Source organism: Podarcis filfolensis (genome assembly GCF_964270895.1).
Source record: "Podarcis filfolensis genome assembly, chromosome: 5".
Lineage (NCBI taxonomy): Eukaryota > Metazoa > Chordata > Lepidosauria > Squamata > Lacertidae > Podarcis > Podarcis filfolensis.
The window spans coordinates 64,069,524-64,087,267 of NC_139608.1; the positions used below are offsets into that span (position 1 = coordinate 64,069,524).

Sequence of the window (17,744 nt, forward strand, 5' to 3'; positions counted from 1 at the left end):
TCTCCACCCCCATCGTTCAGCTCACTGAGGTCCAGCTCTAAGGGCCTTCTGGCGGTTCCCTCACTGTGAGAAGTGAAGTTACAGGGAACCAGACCAAGGGTCTTCTTGGTAGTGGCACCTGCCCTGTGGAATGCCCTCCCACCAGACATCAATGACATAAACAACCATTTGACTTTTAGAAGACATCTGAAGGCAGCCCTCTTTAGGGAAGTTTCTAATGTTTAATCTTTTATTGTGTTTTTAATATTCTGCTTGGAGCTGCCCAGAGTGCCCAGATGGGTGGGGTGTAAATAATAATAATAATAATAGTAGTAGTAGTAGTAGTAGTAGTAGTAATAGTAGTAATAATAATAATAACCTCCATACTATCGTGCCATTTCATCAAGACCTCCCTAAGCCTTCTCCTAGCCAATGTAACCTCTAGCTGTCCCAGCAGTGATCCAATGGAAAAGTGGTACCAACAAACACAGTACAGTGGTACCTCAGGTTACATATGCTTCAGGTTACAGACTCCGCTAACCCGGAAATAGTGCTTCAGGTTAAGAACTGTGCTTCAGGATGAGAACAGAAATCGTGCTCTGGTGGCGCGGCAGCAGCAGGAGGCCCCATTAGCTAAAGTGGTGCTTCAGGTTAAGAACAGTTTCAGGTTAAGAACGGACCTCCGGAACAAATTAAGTACTTAACCCGAGGTACCACTGTATAGCAAGCAAGTGTACTTACGAAAGGGGGGAAGTGTTCTGCAAGCCCCCCCCCCACTCATTGTTTAATTTCTACATTTTCATATATATATATATATTTCTTATCAGGTAAAATTTATACCATCTTACTATCTAATGCATATGGTAAAACTAAGAGGGGGTGACAGGAAAGAGAAAGGCAAAAGAAAAAAGAAACAGGGGAAAGTATAGAAAGAGATAAGGGAAAAAAGGAGGACACATAGAAGAGAGAGAAAAGAAAGAAAGAAAACCTCACAAATATTCTAAAATCCCTGTATTACATTTCACAATATGGACACTTCAGAGTGACATACTTAATCCTTAAACTCTGGTTTCTATTCAGATCATATATACCTTTCACCTTTTACTAAGTAGCTTTCATTGTAATGGCGAAATCATTAGTTAAAGATCCTAGACATAGGGGTTTTTGTTGCTTTTTGAATTCTGATAGTGCTGCCACTTTTTGCTTTCATTTGGATACCTTCCTGGAACAAGCTACTATTTAAAGTGAGTTGATGCTATTTGCCATCAAAAGATGCAGCTGTGGCACTTACAAATGGTGCTTTGTAACTGCTCTGTAACATCCTTAGATGGATGCTGCTGCTTTTGCAACATGTATCAAAGAGAGAGAGAGAGAGAGAGCGAGAAACAGAAACAGAAACAGAAACAAAGAGAGCCAGAGACAAAGAAACCTTTTGCTAATGCCTGAAAGCAAGATTCCCAATATCTAGCCAACCCCCTAATGTAGCTTCTTTTGCAGAAAACAAATGTGATTGCTTAAGCAAAATGACAATAATTTGTGGGTTCTTGTGTGAAGATGGAAGAGCATGCAAGGATCAGCTCTAGCAGGTACATCCACCAGTGCAATCATATTACACAGAAGACCTTTTAGAAAGCAAGATTTTAGCCTGGGGCCTTGTTCACAAATGCCTGTATAGTGTGCATCATGTCAGGTACACCCAGTAGGTGGCAGCAGAGTGTGTAGACAGTGTCTGTAGGAAAGCACTGAGATCTGGGATGTATCTCCTCCCACCTGCTGAACACGATAACTCATTCACAAGTTATGCTTGGTGCGGCAGTTGCTTCACCCATCAGAAGGGCCACATTTTCAGCATTTGTTCCCATTCTGACACAATCAGGCACGTTAAGTCAATCACCCATCTCCCACTACCCTTCTGAGAAAAACCAATAATAATAAGGGATTATGGGACTAGGAGTCCAACAGCATCTAGGATATGGTTACCAGATTTTTTTCAATGGGTTTTTGTTTTTTTGAAGCTGAGTAGCAACAGGGAGTCAGTAGTGGGGATGGTGAGGCAAAAGACCCTGGGCCCAAGCATGCATGCATATTGTATAAAGGTGCAAAGCCCTTCTTTCGCTCCCTGTGAAACATAAATGCGCAGTTTTTAAAAACTGGACAACAGCACGTCACACGCCCATGACTCCCGAGCCTCCCCCGATCTCCTGCCCCCTTCTTCCTTTGTTTTGACTGATGGGGCAGGCTTGGGAGTCACAGGTGGGCGGCTGTTGCCCAGTTATTTTAAAAAAACCCTCTGCGCATTTATGTTTCACAGGGTGCAAAAGAAGGGCGTTGCACCTTGCCTGGCAGAGAAACCACGCACCTTGTACTCCCCTGGGCAATGCCGGCCCGCCCGTGACGCCCGAGCCTCCCCCGATCTGTCAAAACAAAGAGGGAAGGGGGAAGGAGATCAGTACCGCCGGACGTCCCTGGTTCTGCTTCAGCAGTGGCAGCGGCAGTGAGCAGCAGGCAGCTCCTGAAGCCAGCCAGAGCCAGCTGTGCTACCAGGTTGGCTCCGGGCTGCTGAGGCTGCCGCTGCCACATTTCCCGGGGACAGATTTGCAAATCCAGGGACGTCTGGTAACCCTAATCTAGGGGGCCTACAGGTTCCCCATATCTGATCCAGGATTTAGAGACACATCATCTGAACACGAATGTAGTTAATAGAACTAGCAATTTCATTAAGTTGTTGAATCTTTGTAAAACATCTTGGATCCATTCCAGTCTGGCTTCTGACCAGGTCATGGCACTAAAACTGTCTTGGGCACCCTTGTTGATGACATCTATGAAGTGAGAATTGTGGATAGTGTGACCCTGCTTATCCTCCTTCATCTCTCCATAGCTTTCAGTACTGTGGACCACAGTGTCTTTCTCAAGTATCTCAGAGAGGTGGGAGCTAGAGTCCCTATACACCAGTGGTTTTGCTCTTACCTCTAGGGCTGCTTCCAGAATGTAGTCATGGGAGGTTCCAGTTCAGCACTATGGGAGTTGTCCTGTGGTACCACAGCGTACCATATTGTCCCTCATGCTATTTAACAACTTTAGGAAGCCTCTGTGATTTGGCATGAAGTGTCATCAATATACAAATGACACCCAGCTCTAGCTCTCTGTCTCATCTGAATAAGAAGAGGCAATTGAGGTGTTAGACCAGTTCTTGGAGGTACTGATGAGTTGGATGTGGGTCAATAAAATGAATCCCTGAAATGACAGAGGTGTTATGTGTCTTGGAGGATTTTTAAGATTAGAAGTGCTTAATCCTTGACACATCCTTAATTTCCTATAGCCCCAAGGGAAGTGAGAAACAGCACTTACAACAGACAAGGTAGAGTTTATTCCCTTTGGGGGAATCATTTTAATTCATTAATAGTTTCTAATCCCTCAGGATTAGCACTGTGTGCAGTAGTAAGGAGTGCCCTGCATATTTAACTGTGTCCAATAGATGGCAGTGACACTTAATTTCCACGGTCTCTTCAAATGTTAAAGTTTTGAACCATTTGTGGTGCCTTGTTCCGGTAATTTCTTCCAACAGTCATGTCATGGATGACGCAATATACCACTAGATGCATTTGTGCCAATAACCTCAAGTGTAGAGGACGGAGAGATACAAGGCTCTTCACAATTTCCCCTCGTTTATGGTCTTTAACCATAAGAAGTGGGGATATTTCCTGAAGACCGAACTGTCAGAGGACATTGGTTCTCAAAGTGGTGGCATGAACTTGACTGTAAACCAGTGCTTAGTACAGTAGAGCACTACTGCTGCTGCTACTATTATTATGATTTATTTTATTTTGCCGCTGTTTACATTTATAGCCCACCTTCCCTCCAAGGGGCTCAAGGTGGTGTTCATGGTTCTCCCCCCTCCCCACCATATTCTCACAACAACTCCATGAGGTTGATTAGGCGGCAGGATTGTGACTGCCCGAAGGTTACCCAAAGTTACCCAGGCTGAGTCAGGATTTGAACTGTGGTCTCCCAGGTCCTCAACCAACAGGGTAACCACTACACCACACTGACTAAATTACCCTTTAAAATCCTATCCATGTCTACTAAGAAGTAATTCTTATTATGTTCACTGGAACTTACTCCCAATTAAGTGTGCATAGGATTGCCACTTGAGTGTTATATATGAATGACTTGCATGGGTTGCATGCATAAATGGGGGAGAAATCCAGTTCAGTTCCTATTTAAAGGCGAATCAACCTAATTTGAACTTTCCAAAACAATACATGAACTGAAACACAGTCATCCTCCAGAATTCACACTTCTCCGAATTTTGCAATGCAGTTCTCTAGCCACCTGTGTACCAAAAAAAAAAAAAAGCAAAACGGGTAAAATGTTGATACAAATGCATACATGAATGAAAACATGCAAAAATACACTGTAGCAGGGGAAATGGCTTTGCAGAAATGCATATACAGTGGTCCCTCTAGTTGCGGACACAATCCGTTCCGGGGTGCCGTTCGCACCCCGAAAAGTGTGTAACTAGAGCGGCGCTTCTGCGCAAGCGCAGAGCACAATAGAGTGCTTCTGTGCATGTGTGAAGCATGCAGAACGCTTCTGCGCAAGCACACGTGGCAAAACCTGGAAGTATACACTTCCGGGTTTGCCGCATTCGCAAGCCGAAAAGACACAACATGAAGCTAATGCAACATGAGGTATGACTGTATTAGGCAAAGTTGCATACAATTAGGAGAAATTCACACTAAAATGCCGGTGAGTTTTCATGTAGACTATTTTCTTAAAAAATCACAAACAGATGTGGAAATGAAGTGTGCCAAACTTAAGACTGGAAAAATGGGGGAAAGAAACAAAAATGGACATGATTGCCTAGCAGCCCTAGTTATCTGCTGATCCCTATTCCAGATGGGTGGGGTATAAATAATAAATTATTGTTATTATTAGCTGATAGGAATTGAAGTTCAGCAATAGCCGGAGGGCACCTCATTGGCTACCCCTGCTCTAGTACATGCCAACAGTTGAGAAGCCAGAAGTTAAGTTTCCAGGTTTTGTTTTTAGACTCTCGTGCTTTCAATACGTCTCACAAATCTGAGAATGTGATTCACTTCTTTCCCAGTTTTTGAAACACACCCTAGTCAGACTCTACTGATTTCATTTGCCTGGAGGTTGTGCACGCGTTCCTCTTTTATTTCCCTATGCCTTTGCATCCTGCAGAATGTCATTTCTTTCACAAACTAGCTTGGATAAGCAACAGGCTATACAGGCTTGTGTCCAATGGAAAAATCCAATGGAATGTGCAGAAGAGGGGGCGTGGCCAAGGGCAGCTCAGCCAATGGGAAACGCGTGAAATAAGCAACGGGGAAATTCCTTTGACACGTTTTGCTTTCTTTAACTTTGAGAAAGAAAGGAAACTAAACGGGTTAGTTAAAGGAATTTCCTCCCCCTTCTTTTGTGATGTCATATGAAGGAGTGGATGAAAGAAGGCTGGTTAAAAGGAGCCCGGTTGCAGCAGCAGCAGACAGACAAGCAGCGGCAGCAGCAGCACAAGGCAACATGAACTCCAGTGTTCAGAACAGAGAGCTGCTCAGTTGTGATGGGCTGGAGGACAGGGAAGGCATGCTGACTTTGCAGCCGGTCTGGGACTTCATCGTAACGCAGGAGGCTTTGCTCAAGTCACCCTTCTTCCCAGTGCTGTTCAACTTTACGCTATACACAGCTTTCTGCCTGCCGTTCATCGCTCTGGACTTCTTCAGCACTCGAGTCCCAGCCTTGAGAAAGTACAAAATCCAGCCCCAGAGTTCTCCCACTCTGAGTATGATGGCGCTTTGCATGACTCAAAACGTCTACCACCACCTGGTCTGCATTTTCCCAGTGACTGTCGCTCATTGGTACTGGAGACCAGTGAGTTTGCCAGTGAAAGCTCCTGCCTTGCCGAGGCTCTTGCTGGACATAACGCTCTGCCTGCTGCTCTTTGACTTCCTGTATTTCCTGTGGCATCTGCTCCATCACCGGGTGCCATGGCTCTACAAGACTTTCCACAAGGTCCACCACAAGCACATCTCTACGTTTGCTCTCACCACCCAGTACGCCAGCATGTGGGAACTGCTTTGGCTGGGTTTTTTTGCGGGGATCAGCCCAATGCTGCTGAAGTGTCATCCTTTGACGGAGATGACATTCTTCGTTGCCAACATCTGGTTTGCGGTGGAGGATCATTCTGGCTATGACTTGCCGTGGTCGACCCACAGACTGGTCCCATTTGGTCTGTATGGAGGAGCACCACACCACGATCTCCATCACTTGAAGTTCAAATTCAACTATGCCCCATACTTTACCCACTGGGACCGTCTCTTTGGAACGCTTAGCCATGCTGTCGGGGAAAATGACATGTCAGAGAAGCTGGCCAGAAGCTGAGTTCAGCCATCCTCTCCAGATTAACCATCTGGAAACAAACCCACACCATTGCACTGCATTTATTTATATTAATGTATTTATGGAACAGTTTTTGTGAAGTATGCACAGCCCTATGGTTGTTTGGAACAAGCAATTTTAAGCCATCGGAGAGAGGCTATCACTGTGAGTCCATTTTCTTTTGGCTATCCAAGCTTTTATAAGGCTAATGTGTATGCTCAATGTGTATGTAAGAGAGTTTCTGCTTGCTGAAATGAGAAGATGAGTTGTGAGAGTCAAATTAATGCTTATTATGATTCCTATGGAATATATCTTGGCTTCATATTGGAAATAAAATATGGACACACAAAGAAAAATGAAGAAGAAGAAGCATCTAACCTGATAACATTTCTGATGACTGTCAATAGATCTAATGGATATGTGATTTGTTATAATTTGTTCAGTCAGAATTATTTATGTTTTATTATTTTATACTGGAAAAATAAATATTTATATTGTTCCATTTTCCCCTTTTGTGTTTATTTTCCACACTATTTTTCAAAAGCAATGGAATAGATTTTTCTAGGTGACCAATTTGACAACCCAATCTTATGCATGCCAACCCAAAAGTGACCTTTATTTATTTCCATTTGACTTACTCCCAAATACGTGTGTCTAGGATTTCAGTTGTAGATCCACACAATAAAGGATATTCAACACACATTTAAAGCACATGGCTTCCTCCAAAGAATCCAGGGAACTGTAGTTTCTGCCTCACAGAATTATCATATCTAGCACTCTTAACAAACTACAGCTCCCAGAATTCTTTGAAATATGTCATATCAAATGTATAGTCTGCATACACAGCAGAAAGAGGTGATACAATTCTCAAGTGGCAAGGTGGACCACACCACTTTAGACTGCATGGGTTCCACATGTGAAAAAGCTTCCTAAAATTAAAACAAAAACACAACCTATTATAACCAGCCCACTTCTTGACGTGTTGATCTTCTACCTGCAGCTTCAGGAGGGCATTAAATCATGTGATATCCACCCTCCCCCGGTAGTCTGAATTTGAAGAGCCCAATTACCCCTTTAAAACCTTATTGTGTCATTCTGCTACATGGGAAGATCAAGCCTCACAATGTAATCCTATGCATGTTTACTCAGAAGTAAGCTCCCATGAATTTTCAATGGGGCACACTCTTGGATCATTGCATGAAGAAAAAGCATCCTCGGTTTCCTAAACTGTGATTTCTGCCATCCCCTCCAGCTAATCACACTGCATTTAAAGTTCATTCATAGGGATATGGACTACATCAGTGGCAGAATCTGGAAAATACTCTTTTTAGGAAGGGAAAAAACCAGTAAAAGCTCCTTCCTAAATATCCTCCTTCCTAAACATTTGTGCTGGCCTATTTGCATACGATGCTGGTGTACCGCTGTTGCAGTGATGCTTATATAGCTGCTTTTAACCTGTCCTAAGCATTGTGCAGCCAAATTAGCATTTTTCTATAGGGACAGTTCCTTTTTAACTTCCAGTATCCCCCCTCTCATATCTCTCTCTCTTTCTCTCTCTCTCTATCATCTATCTATCTATCATCATAATCATCTATCTGTCTATCTATCTATCTATCTATCTATCTATCTATCTATCATCTATCTATCTATCTATCTATCTATCTATCTATCATCTATATCTATCATCTATCTATCTATCATCTATCTATCTATCTATCTATCTATCTATCTATCTATCTATATCTATCTATCATCTATCTATCTATCTATCTATCTATCTATCTATCTATCTATCTATCTATCTATATCTATCTATCATCTATCTATCTATCTATCATCTATCTATATCTATCTATCATCTATCTATCATCTATCTATCTATCTATCATCTATCTATCTATCAACTATCATCTATCTATCTATCTATCTATCATCTATATCTATCTATCATCTATCTGAAATAATTCAAAACAGTAAAAGAAAAGGAGAAAAAAGAAAGGACCGGCAATAGCAGAACATAACAGAACATAGAAGAAAAATTAATGGAAACTTCCAGTGCAGCAGAATTTCTCAGACATTGGGCTGAGACCCACACATGGGACTTGAGCCACTTTCAGTTGAGTCTCAGTGCCACAGCCTACAAATTGCTTCCTCACTTACCTGCACCATCCCCGCTAGCCATGTCTTTCGGCTGGACCAGCAAGTGCTTGCATGCTGGTAAAGATGGCTGAGAGACAGAGAAGTTTGGGAGTGGGGTGGAAATGGAAGGATTTAATAATTTCCAAAGACAAATCAGATATCAGTAGAAAATGTCAGTAACTGCCAGCTGTAGTATGGCAATCTCTACCTCCAGAATCCTGTGACTGTTGGGCTCTCAGTCGTTGTCAACCTTTCCAAGTGAGCCCTGGGGGTAGAAAGTCTGAGAGCCCCTGCAGTAGAAGGTTTGGGGAAAGGCATCCTATAGAAATGATTAACAAATATTGTAATTAACTCGGCCCTTCAATTTCTATTTCTACAGAGATATTTGTGGGTGGTGGGCAGTCTATCTACATACTTATGGGTGGATATGTTTGTATGCCCCTCTTTGCAGTTGTTGTCGTTGTTAAAATTGGTATACCACCCTTCATCCAGCAGTTTTTATTATGAAACATTAGCCAGAGAGACATGGGTTTGCTGTTTTCATATGAGTTCATGGCTAGCTCTGTGGGTATTTGACCACTGGAAGCAATGATCAGAATCCAGCACTGAAACCACTTACTACATACCCACCAACATTTTAACCCTCCAACATCTGGGACATGGCTCTGTTCCTGTGTGAGTCATGTGACCCACGCAAGATCACCTAGCCTCAAAAAATGCATTTTGGGGCAAAATGCATGGGACCACAGCCTCACGCCATACCACGGAGCTCAAAAACACATGTTTTGGGGCTCTGTGATCTCACACTAGGTCATGATCCGGCATATTCTCTCCCACACATTCATTTTTGGGCTCCAAGATCATGCATTTTTGGAGATCCACGGTGCCCAAAAACCGGATGCCCCGATTTTATCAGGCCAGTTGATGGGTATGTTACTACACTGACTCATGTGTCTAATGCATCCGTTCCACTTCAAGAAAACAAGCCTTTATGTTTTGAAATTCCCAAATCTAGGAACATAGGAAGCTGCCTTGTACTGAGTCCGACCACAGGCCCATCTTGCTCCATGCTGTATCTAAATTGTGCAGCTGTTGTTCTCCTGGGTATCAGACAAGGGTCTTTCTCTGTCTTACCTTGAGATGCCTGGGACTGAACATATCCTTACTGGACTCAGTGCATCTATACTGGAGATTATTGGGTTTGGATCTGGGACCTTTGATCTCAAAGCATATGCCCTGCCACCGAGCCATAAATCAGATGATGAGACCTTTAGACACACTTCTTATATTTTAGTACAGCACGTTTCAGGACTGGTACAATATTGTAGCTATTGGGTGGTTTTTAACTGTTTTAGTGTTGTGGCTCACCCCTGACATGGATGGCACAATTTTCTCGATGTCACTCCAAATGCCTTCCTTAAGTCTGGTTTGGTGTTACCTTCGTGAGTAGCCAAAGCACACCATGTGTGATTATATCTTCTGCATGGACAGCTCTAAAAGATGCTGCAAAGTTTAAGTGGTGGCTGTAAAGTATAACTGGCCTGTATAATTGCCTGGGTGGAGGCAGCATTTAAATAAAATAGATGGGACCTGAGTCATTTGCAACATGGGTACAGCACCCATGTGAAAGGTCTCACCAGAGTCCTGTTTTCCAATCCTGCATCAGAGACCACATTCAGAGTTGTACAAGGCACAGGAGACTTGCACACACAGCTTTCATATTCCCACCCAGCTTTCTCTGCCTAGGCCTTGCAGCAGGTAGGTAGCCGTGTTGGTCTGCCATAGTCGAAACAAAATAAAAAAATATCCTTCCAATAGCACCTTAGAGACCAACTAAGTTTGTTATTGGTATGACCTTTCATGCACATGACCTTTCATGTGCATGCACACTTCTTTGTACCTGAAGAAGTGTGCATGCACACAAAAGCTCATACCAATAACAAACTTAGTAGGCCTTGCAAGCTCCTTTTGCCCAAGGCATGAAGAGTGATGACTGGATACAAAGCACTGAAGGGCTAGTTGCACTTTTTTGTATTTGAGTAAAGGTGGAAGGCTAAGAGGGGCAAATAAAAACAGTTTTCATAGTTGCAGATGAATTTTGTGGTAGAAATAAAGTGTGGCTTAGGGGGAACAGAATGATGTACATCACTGTTTTGATCTATTGGCTTCTTACACAGACTGCGTTGTCTCACAAGTCTGCCCCTCCCTTGAACTCATCAGCAGAGGCCCTTCAACCATCATCAGAGGTCGGATTGGAGTGAAGGACAGGGCCTAGACCGGGAAATGCAGTTGGTCCCTCTTTTGGTGTGCTGCCAACATCTTTTTGTACTGCCACAACTTTGACTTGGTTTACATTCCTCTTCCTCTTCAATGTATGGGTACTGTTTTTTTGTTTCTTTTAATCTCTTTTGTTTTGGTCTTTTTTGTTTTATGGATTGCATATTGTTTTAATTGATGGTGTACAACTGAAAGGCAGGACACACACTTATACACCCAACACTTATGAGTACAAATGGACTGTGGAAGTAATTAAGATAGCTATCTACTGATCTTCACAGCTGCCCTGTTGGTGACTTCCTGGATCTATGGAAGACTTCCTGGATCTATGTAAAAGCAAGTTGGATCTTCTTCCACTGCATCATAGGTTTGTGCATCACACACATACATACCACAGCCATGTGAGGATAGCTTGCCACGTAGAAGGTTGAAGTCTCCCTCAAAGCAGTGTCTTCTGGTGGAGCAGAGCTGGGGAACCTGTGGCACTCCTGATGCTGCTGGACTACAACTTCCACCATCCCTGATCATTGGCCATGCTGAATGAGGTTGGTGGGAGTTAGAGTCCTAAAACATCTGGAGGGTTCCTCCGCCCTGGCACAGAGTAAGTGAAGGAGGCACAGCTTTGATGGAAAGCTGACCAATGGGTCTTCCCCTATGCCCAAGCCTCAGATCAAGGGGAAAATGATTTACATTATGAAAATAGGTCAAACCACATAGGCATGGTACTTCCTGTTTGACATGCTTAAACCAGAAGCTGTCAGAGATTTAGTAATAGTTTATTCTATTTCTCTCTGTACAGTAACTAGTCATTCACCAAATGTGAACACTTTCCGCAAAGCTGGTGGGTGTGCCGATGGTTTCGAGTTTTGATTGCTCATGCTGTTGTTGCCAATATATCCCTACTTTTAACAAATCCAGCTAAGTATCAGAAATAAAAACTCCTAGAGAGTTCACACCATCTATATAACGTTAAAGGCAACATGTTTGATCTTGCTCTGCTTTCTTCTTTTCAACAGTTTCGAGACCTGGAGCCTTGAATATGCTTTGCCTGGTAATGGAAAATGGTTAGAATATTTCATGCAGCTAGTACTTTTCACAGGGCTTTGAGCAGGATTAGATTTAGGGTCTGAGACCCAGGCTCAGCTGACCTGGGCAAAAAGTTCATATTTACTTTTAGAACTGACCTGGGTTACCAGGATTTCAATGACATTTTAAAAATGGTTGTTTTTCACAGTGAAAAATACAATACTGCTGTGAATTCAAACACTGTACTTGTGATAATTCTAGCATTATCATAGTGCTACAAAGGTTGAGTTCCACCCCCCTACACACACTTTCTGCCAAGTGGTGGCAAGAGCCCCCAGGCACTCGCCCGGGGTTTGTTATTCGTTGGAGAATTGAAGACACTGTGGAGACTGCAGTCTCCAGCTAGCACAGCTGATAGTCATGGAACATGGAAACTGTAGTCCAATAACATCTGCAGGGCTACAAGTTAGGCTGTGTCCAGGTGGTAGGCAGTCATGATGCAGTTGTGCACTAAATTAGTAATGCAGAAAGCTAACCACATGGGCACATACAAAACCTGCACATGAAACAGGTAATGCAAGAAGTAATTTTCTACGTAATTTTAGAGCAAATCACTCCTGATCTGCCCATGATCTCAATGAGTGCCTTTTGCCTAAATGCCACCCATTGTAAAGGGCACCAGGAAGTCAGAATCTGATTATATGGATCATCACTACTGGAGCTTGTGGTGTGTTTGTCTAAGCAATCAGGATGCGCCGCTGAACAACATCTGAGCCACATAAGAGAAAGAGAGAGAGACAGGCAGAGAGAAAAGCAGTTCAAATCCTGTTGGGGGAAAATATATGAGGGAAGGGGCACAGTGAGCAGTGACATCAGGCACAGATGGTGGGTGACAACACTTCCTCCAGGTAACAATGGTGATTACATTTGACTTGAGGGAACTCAGCAGGGAAGGGGGAAATATTTCAGCTGCTGCTTTTCTCTGCAAGATTCTTTTAATAGTATGGATGTCCATAAAGGAGGAAATGCAACAAGACAAAGAAGATGAGATGCTAGCTTTTGTGTGTGCATTGGTCACAAGTGTCTGATTTTGTAGGTCCATTATAGGAGCATGCCTGAGTGTACAGGGGGGTCTCAGTTTAGAGCAGTGGAGGCTGGTCCATTTGGGTACATGAGGGCACTGCGCCACCAACCTCAGTCAGCCCTGCCTGCCTGCCTGCATACAGACAGCCCAGGACTTGACAACACCTGTCAACTTCCCCTTCGTCCTTAGTCTCAGTGTTGCCCATGTAGAATTCAGCAGCGAGGAGGAGGATGGCGGCAAAACTAGAATTAGTTGTCTCTGCTTGCTATTGGCTCTGGTTCTACCTCCTGTTTTCTGCCCTACCAGTCACAATGGGCATCGGCCACTAGTTCAGAGTATCTAAATGTATCTGTCTAAAGGCACAAGCAGAACTGTGAATGAGCCCTAACTCCCATCCCTGGCTACCTCTAAGGGCTCATCCAGATTTCCTTTTGTGCTGCATGTGTCTGAGTGTTTCTTTCCTGGCACTCACAGAAAATCCAATTGTCATTTGCTCCAATTCAGCAGCAAAGCATAGGGTTTCTTGGGGAAAGCTCTGGGACAAACAACAACAACAACAATCACTGCCCAGAAGTGGAGTTTTGAAGCCCAGACCTGTGCCTAGAAACATGGCAAAAAAGGAAGTCTGGATGAGCCCTAAATCTTATAGGAAGGTTGAATAAAGTGCAAAAGCAAATGCTCTTGTGATCTACGACTCTCAAAATTTTCTGAAGCCTTTAATTATGAACTCCAGTTATCACTTGATCTTTGCACCCTAAAGGTTTCTTCTAATAGTGCCTGCTGCTTGCGTTCACTTCCTCATGCCATATAAGGGCTGCAGGAATATTGTAATGTGATCCTGAGGCGGAAAGGTGCGGCTGGCAGGGAGACAAGTCTCTCTAAGCAAAAAATGTGGGAGATTCTACAGAACCAACCAGCAACAAAAGAAAACTTCCTGTGCCGGCATTTGTCTTTGAGAAAATTGGCACCCTTTCATATGACCTTTCAAAGACTCAGAAAGGAAGAAGAAATACTGAACACCTAGTTGTATCAAACTAGGACTTGGGAGTTCAATTTCCCACTCTACCATGAAGCTCACTGGGTGACCTTGAGCCACTCTCTATCTCACAGCCTAACCAACCAAAGACGGTTGTTGTGAGGATAAAATGGAGAGCAGGGAGAACCAAATGTGGCACCTTGAGGTCCTTGGAGGAAAGGGAATGAGCCTCCATCAAGGTAATACATTTTAAAACATAATCATACTACTTTAAACAGGCATGCCTTCCCCCAAAGAACCCTGGGAACTGAAGTTTGTTGACACTGATTGCCAAACCACTCTGCTAATTGTAGATGTGTGAGGGGAATAGAGCTCTCCTAGCATCTCTTAGCACTCTTAACAAACTACACTTCCCATGATTCTTCGGGGGAAGTCATGATTGTTCAAAGTGCTCAGAAACTGTGTTAAATGTATAGTGCAGATGTGGCCTGAATTTACATAAAGGAGTCTTTAAGACATATCTTAAATGATAGAGTGGCCAATGATGATTTCTTAGTTGAACATTGAACCAGAAGATGAAGAAGAAGAAGAAGAAGAAGAAGAAGAAGAAGAAGAAGAAGAGGAAGAAGAAGAAGAAGAAGGAGAAGAAGAAGAATTTATACACTGCCCATCTGGCTGTGTTTCCCCAGCCACTCTGGGTAGCTCCCAACAGAATATTAAAAACACGATAAAAGATCAAACATTAAAAACTTCCCTAAACAGAGCTGCTTTCAGATGTCTTCTAAAAGTCAAATGGTTGTTTATTTCCTTGACATCTGATGGTAGGGTGTTGCACAGGGCAGGCGCCACTACCAAGAAGACACTCTGCCTAGTTCCCTGTAACCTCACAGTGAGGGAACTGCCAGAAGGCCCTCGGCACTGGACCTTAGTGTCCAGGCTGAACAATGGGGGTGGAGATGTTCCTTCAGGTATACTGGGCCGAGGCCGTTTAGGGCTTTAAAGGTCAGCACCAACACTTTGAATTGTGCTCGGCTTGAAAACGTACTGGGAGCCAATGTTGCTCTTTCAGGACCTGTGTCATATGGTCTCAGTGGCCACTCCCAGTCACAAATCTGGATTAATTGTAGTTTCTGGGTCACCTTCAAAGTCAGCCCCACGTAGAGTGCATTGCAGTAGTCCAAGTGGGAGATAACTAGAATATGCACCACTCTGGAAATACATAAATATATAAAATACTGAAAAGTAAATGGTCTATTGAGGAGGTATTCTCACACAGTTCATTCCGTTCCTGGATGACTGCTGAAACACACAGGGCTCATCCAGACTTCTTTTTGTGCCACCTTTCTAGGCACAGGGCTGGGATTTAAAGCTTCATGTCTGAGCCTTGATTGATTGATTGATTGATTGTCCTGGCACTTTCTCCAGGAGTACCCACATTTAACTGCTATATCAGAGCAAAGAGCAGCCGGGTTTTCTGCTGATTGCCATTTGCTCCAATTCAGTGGTAAAACATGGGTTTCCCCTGGAAAAGTGCTATGGCCAACACGCACACGCACACACACACACACACACACACACGCAACTCAAGACACAGAGCTTTAAACCTCAGTCCTGTGCCTGGGGGACACAATGCAATAGGAAGTCTGGATGAGCCTATAGGCAATTTGTGATCATTTCTCAAAACAAGTGTCGTTGTATCTTAACTCTTCCTCAATTTGTCCTGATATAACAATGTCACTCATCGTTTGTACAAGAGCAAAGAGTGAAGTTATGAAGTGCAGCGGATCCGGGTGCCATAAAATGTGCTCAAAGAAATGTGTTCAGCAAACCCGAGGGCTCAAACTTGAAGCGAAGGTGTTGACAGAGATGGGTGTTGCTTTCATTTAGGACATTTGGATGCAGCAGGAAATAGGAGTGGCTGTGAAGTAATTGACTGTACCTTCCAAACAAGGAGTGATGTAACTCTGGGTGGCTCAGCCTCACTCCCACCTCTGAAGCTATGTGGACCCTTGGGCATGAGAGCATTCAGGTCATCACCCTAGGCTGTTCATATCATAGTGGGACATGGATCACTCTTGGCGATTGCATAAGCACACAAAGCAACAGGATGTGCAAGCATCCTGGGGACATGGAGCTGAAACAGCCACAACCTAAGAGGAAAAGGGTTTGATGAGCTGTAGAGCTTTGCATTTAGCAGGACCAAAGTACAAGACCAGATCTGAACATAATGCCATCATGAGAAAAAATGCTTTCCTCTTGGGTTGAAACAGTAGAGGCATTTTAGCTGAGGAATTCACGTTTATAAGATATGTTCTTCAGAGCAGGTTGTTATACAGTTTTAATAATGATGGCTCTTTACCCATTGCTGAGTTTCTTGCATTTCTTAGGAATGAGTCTTGGTTAGGTGGACAACAACTGTGACTGAATTTGCATGCTTATTTTTTTATCTGCTGCGCTTTCCTCAGTTTGCCTATGGCATATTTACTTATTCATCATGTTTGTGGCTGACATCCCAAACCTCAGTCCTTTCTGAGGCTGTGCCAAATAGGCTGTTTATTTTGTATACTGACTAATGCAACGAATGAACCACATGTGTGGCTGATGGCAAAAACCAAGCTACAAGGAGCTGGGGGTTTCCCACCCAAAATTTTCTGGCATCTTCTTCCTCTGCAAGGCATCTGGACTCAATAAAAAGCTCTGAGGGGGCTTCAACTTAGGGCTCTGTCTGGCCATAGGCAGCTGCTTTATTCTCTTCAAAGTTCAGAGAAATTCTATAGGAGTACAGTATTGCCACACTGAGCACGGAACTTATTACGTAACTAATTCCCCTTTCTTTGCTTCTCATAATTTGTAGCTGCTGGTGAGTATTGGGAAACTTTGTGAGCCAGATTTTTGTGGTTTATTCTGCTTAACAATACAGCAAAGAGAAGAAGTTCAACACTGACACCAGCTTAATGTTTGGGAACTACTGATAACCAGCTTCTAAGTTAGCCAGCAACCAGGCATATTTCCTGCTCATTTTACCTACTTGTAGTGAGGGAGAAATGTGCAGTATCTATAGATAGTTTGGCTTTGTACTTTAATACAGTGTGTGTGTGTGTGTGTGTGTGTGTGGATTTGACTGAAGCACGGGTGTGGAAAAGTTGCTTAGTCCTTTTTCTGTACAGTGGTACCTTGGGTTAAGTACTTAATTCATTTTTGGAGGTCCGTTCTTAACCTGAAACTGTTCTTAACCTGAAGCACCACTTTAGCTAATGGGGCCTCCTGCTGTCGCCGTGCCACCGGAGCACAATTTCTGTTCTCATCCTGAAGCAAAGTTCTTAACCTGGGGTACTATTTCTGGGTTAGCGGAGTCTGTAACCTGAAGCGTATGTAACCCGAGGTACCACTGTCGATCATTTTTCTGATCAACATTTGCTCGCTGTCCTTGTTTTCCTACTTATAAGGAGAAAAATACTGGGGTCGTCTATATTTTTTCCAGTGAGGACAAAAGGAGCTGGGCGGGAGCAGTTCTAATCAGAAAACTATCTTGGGAAAGGCTTAAAAACACTTCCACTTGGATCTGCTCAGATCAGATTCAAAGCCTTGCTGCAGCTGCATTAAAACAAAAGTTTAAAATGTGAGGAGACAGTGCACAATCTTCATGCTTAGCTTTGCCTTTAGCATCAAGTATTTTGCGGAATACTTTTAATCGGGGTGAGTTCAGTAAACTGTTTCCACATTTAACCACACACACTGACCTACTGGCTTCAATCCACCATTTGACTCACCAAATTCCTCCATACCACAACTCTCCCTTGCCAAAAGTTACTTGGTTCAGCCCTGCCCTTTGGTTTGCCCATGTTGTTACAGTTGCTATAA

General features: G+C 43.4%; 1 protein-coding gene and 1 long non-coding RNA gene across 2 annotated transcripts in view; one reads left to right on the forward strand and one right to left on the reverse strand.

Annotated features, from left to right (window-relative positions):
- Positions 1-17,744, reverse strand: part of LOC310762789 — a 73,891-nt gene that overhangs the window by 40,396 nt on the left and 15,751 nt on the right. The window lies entirely within an intron of this gene.
- Positions 5,361-6,887, forward strand: CH25H (cholesterol 25-hydroxylase). Its single transcript, XM_083614939.1, has one exon. The coding sequence runs from the start codon at positions 5,428-5,430 to the stop codon at positions 6,382-6,384; it is 957 nt and encodes a 318-aa protein (XP_083471065.1). The 5' UTR covers positions 5,361-5,427; the 3' UTR covers positions 6,385-6,887.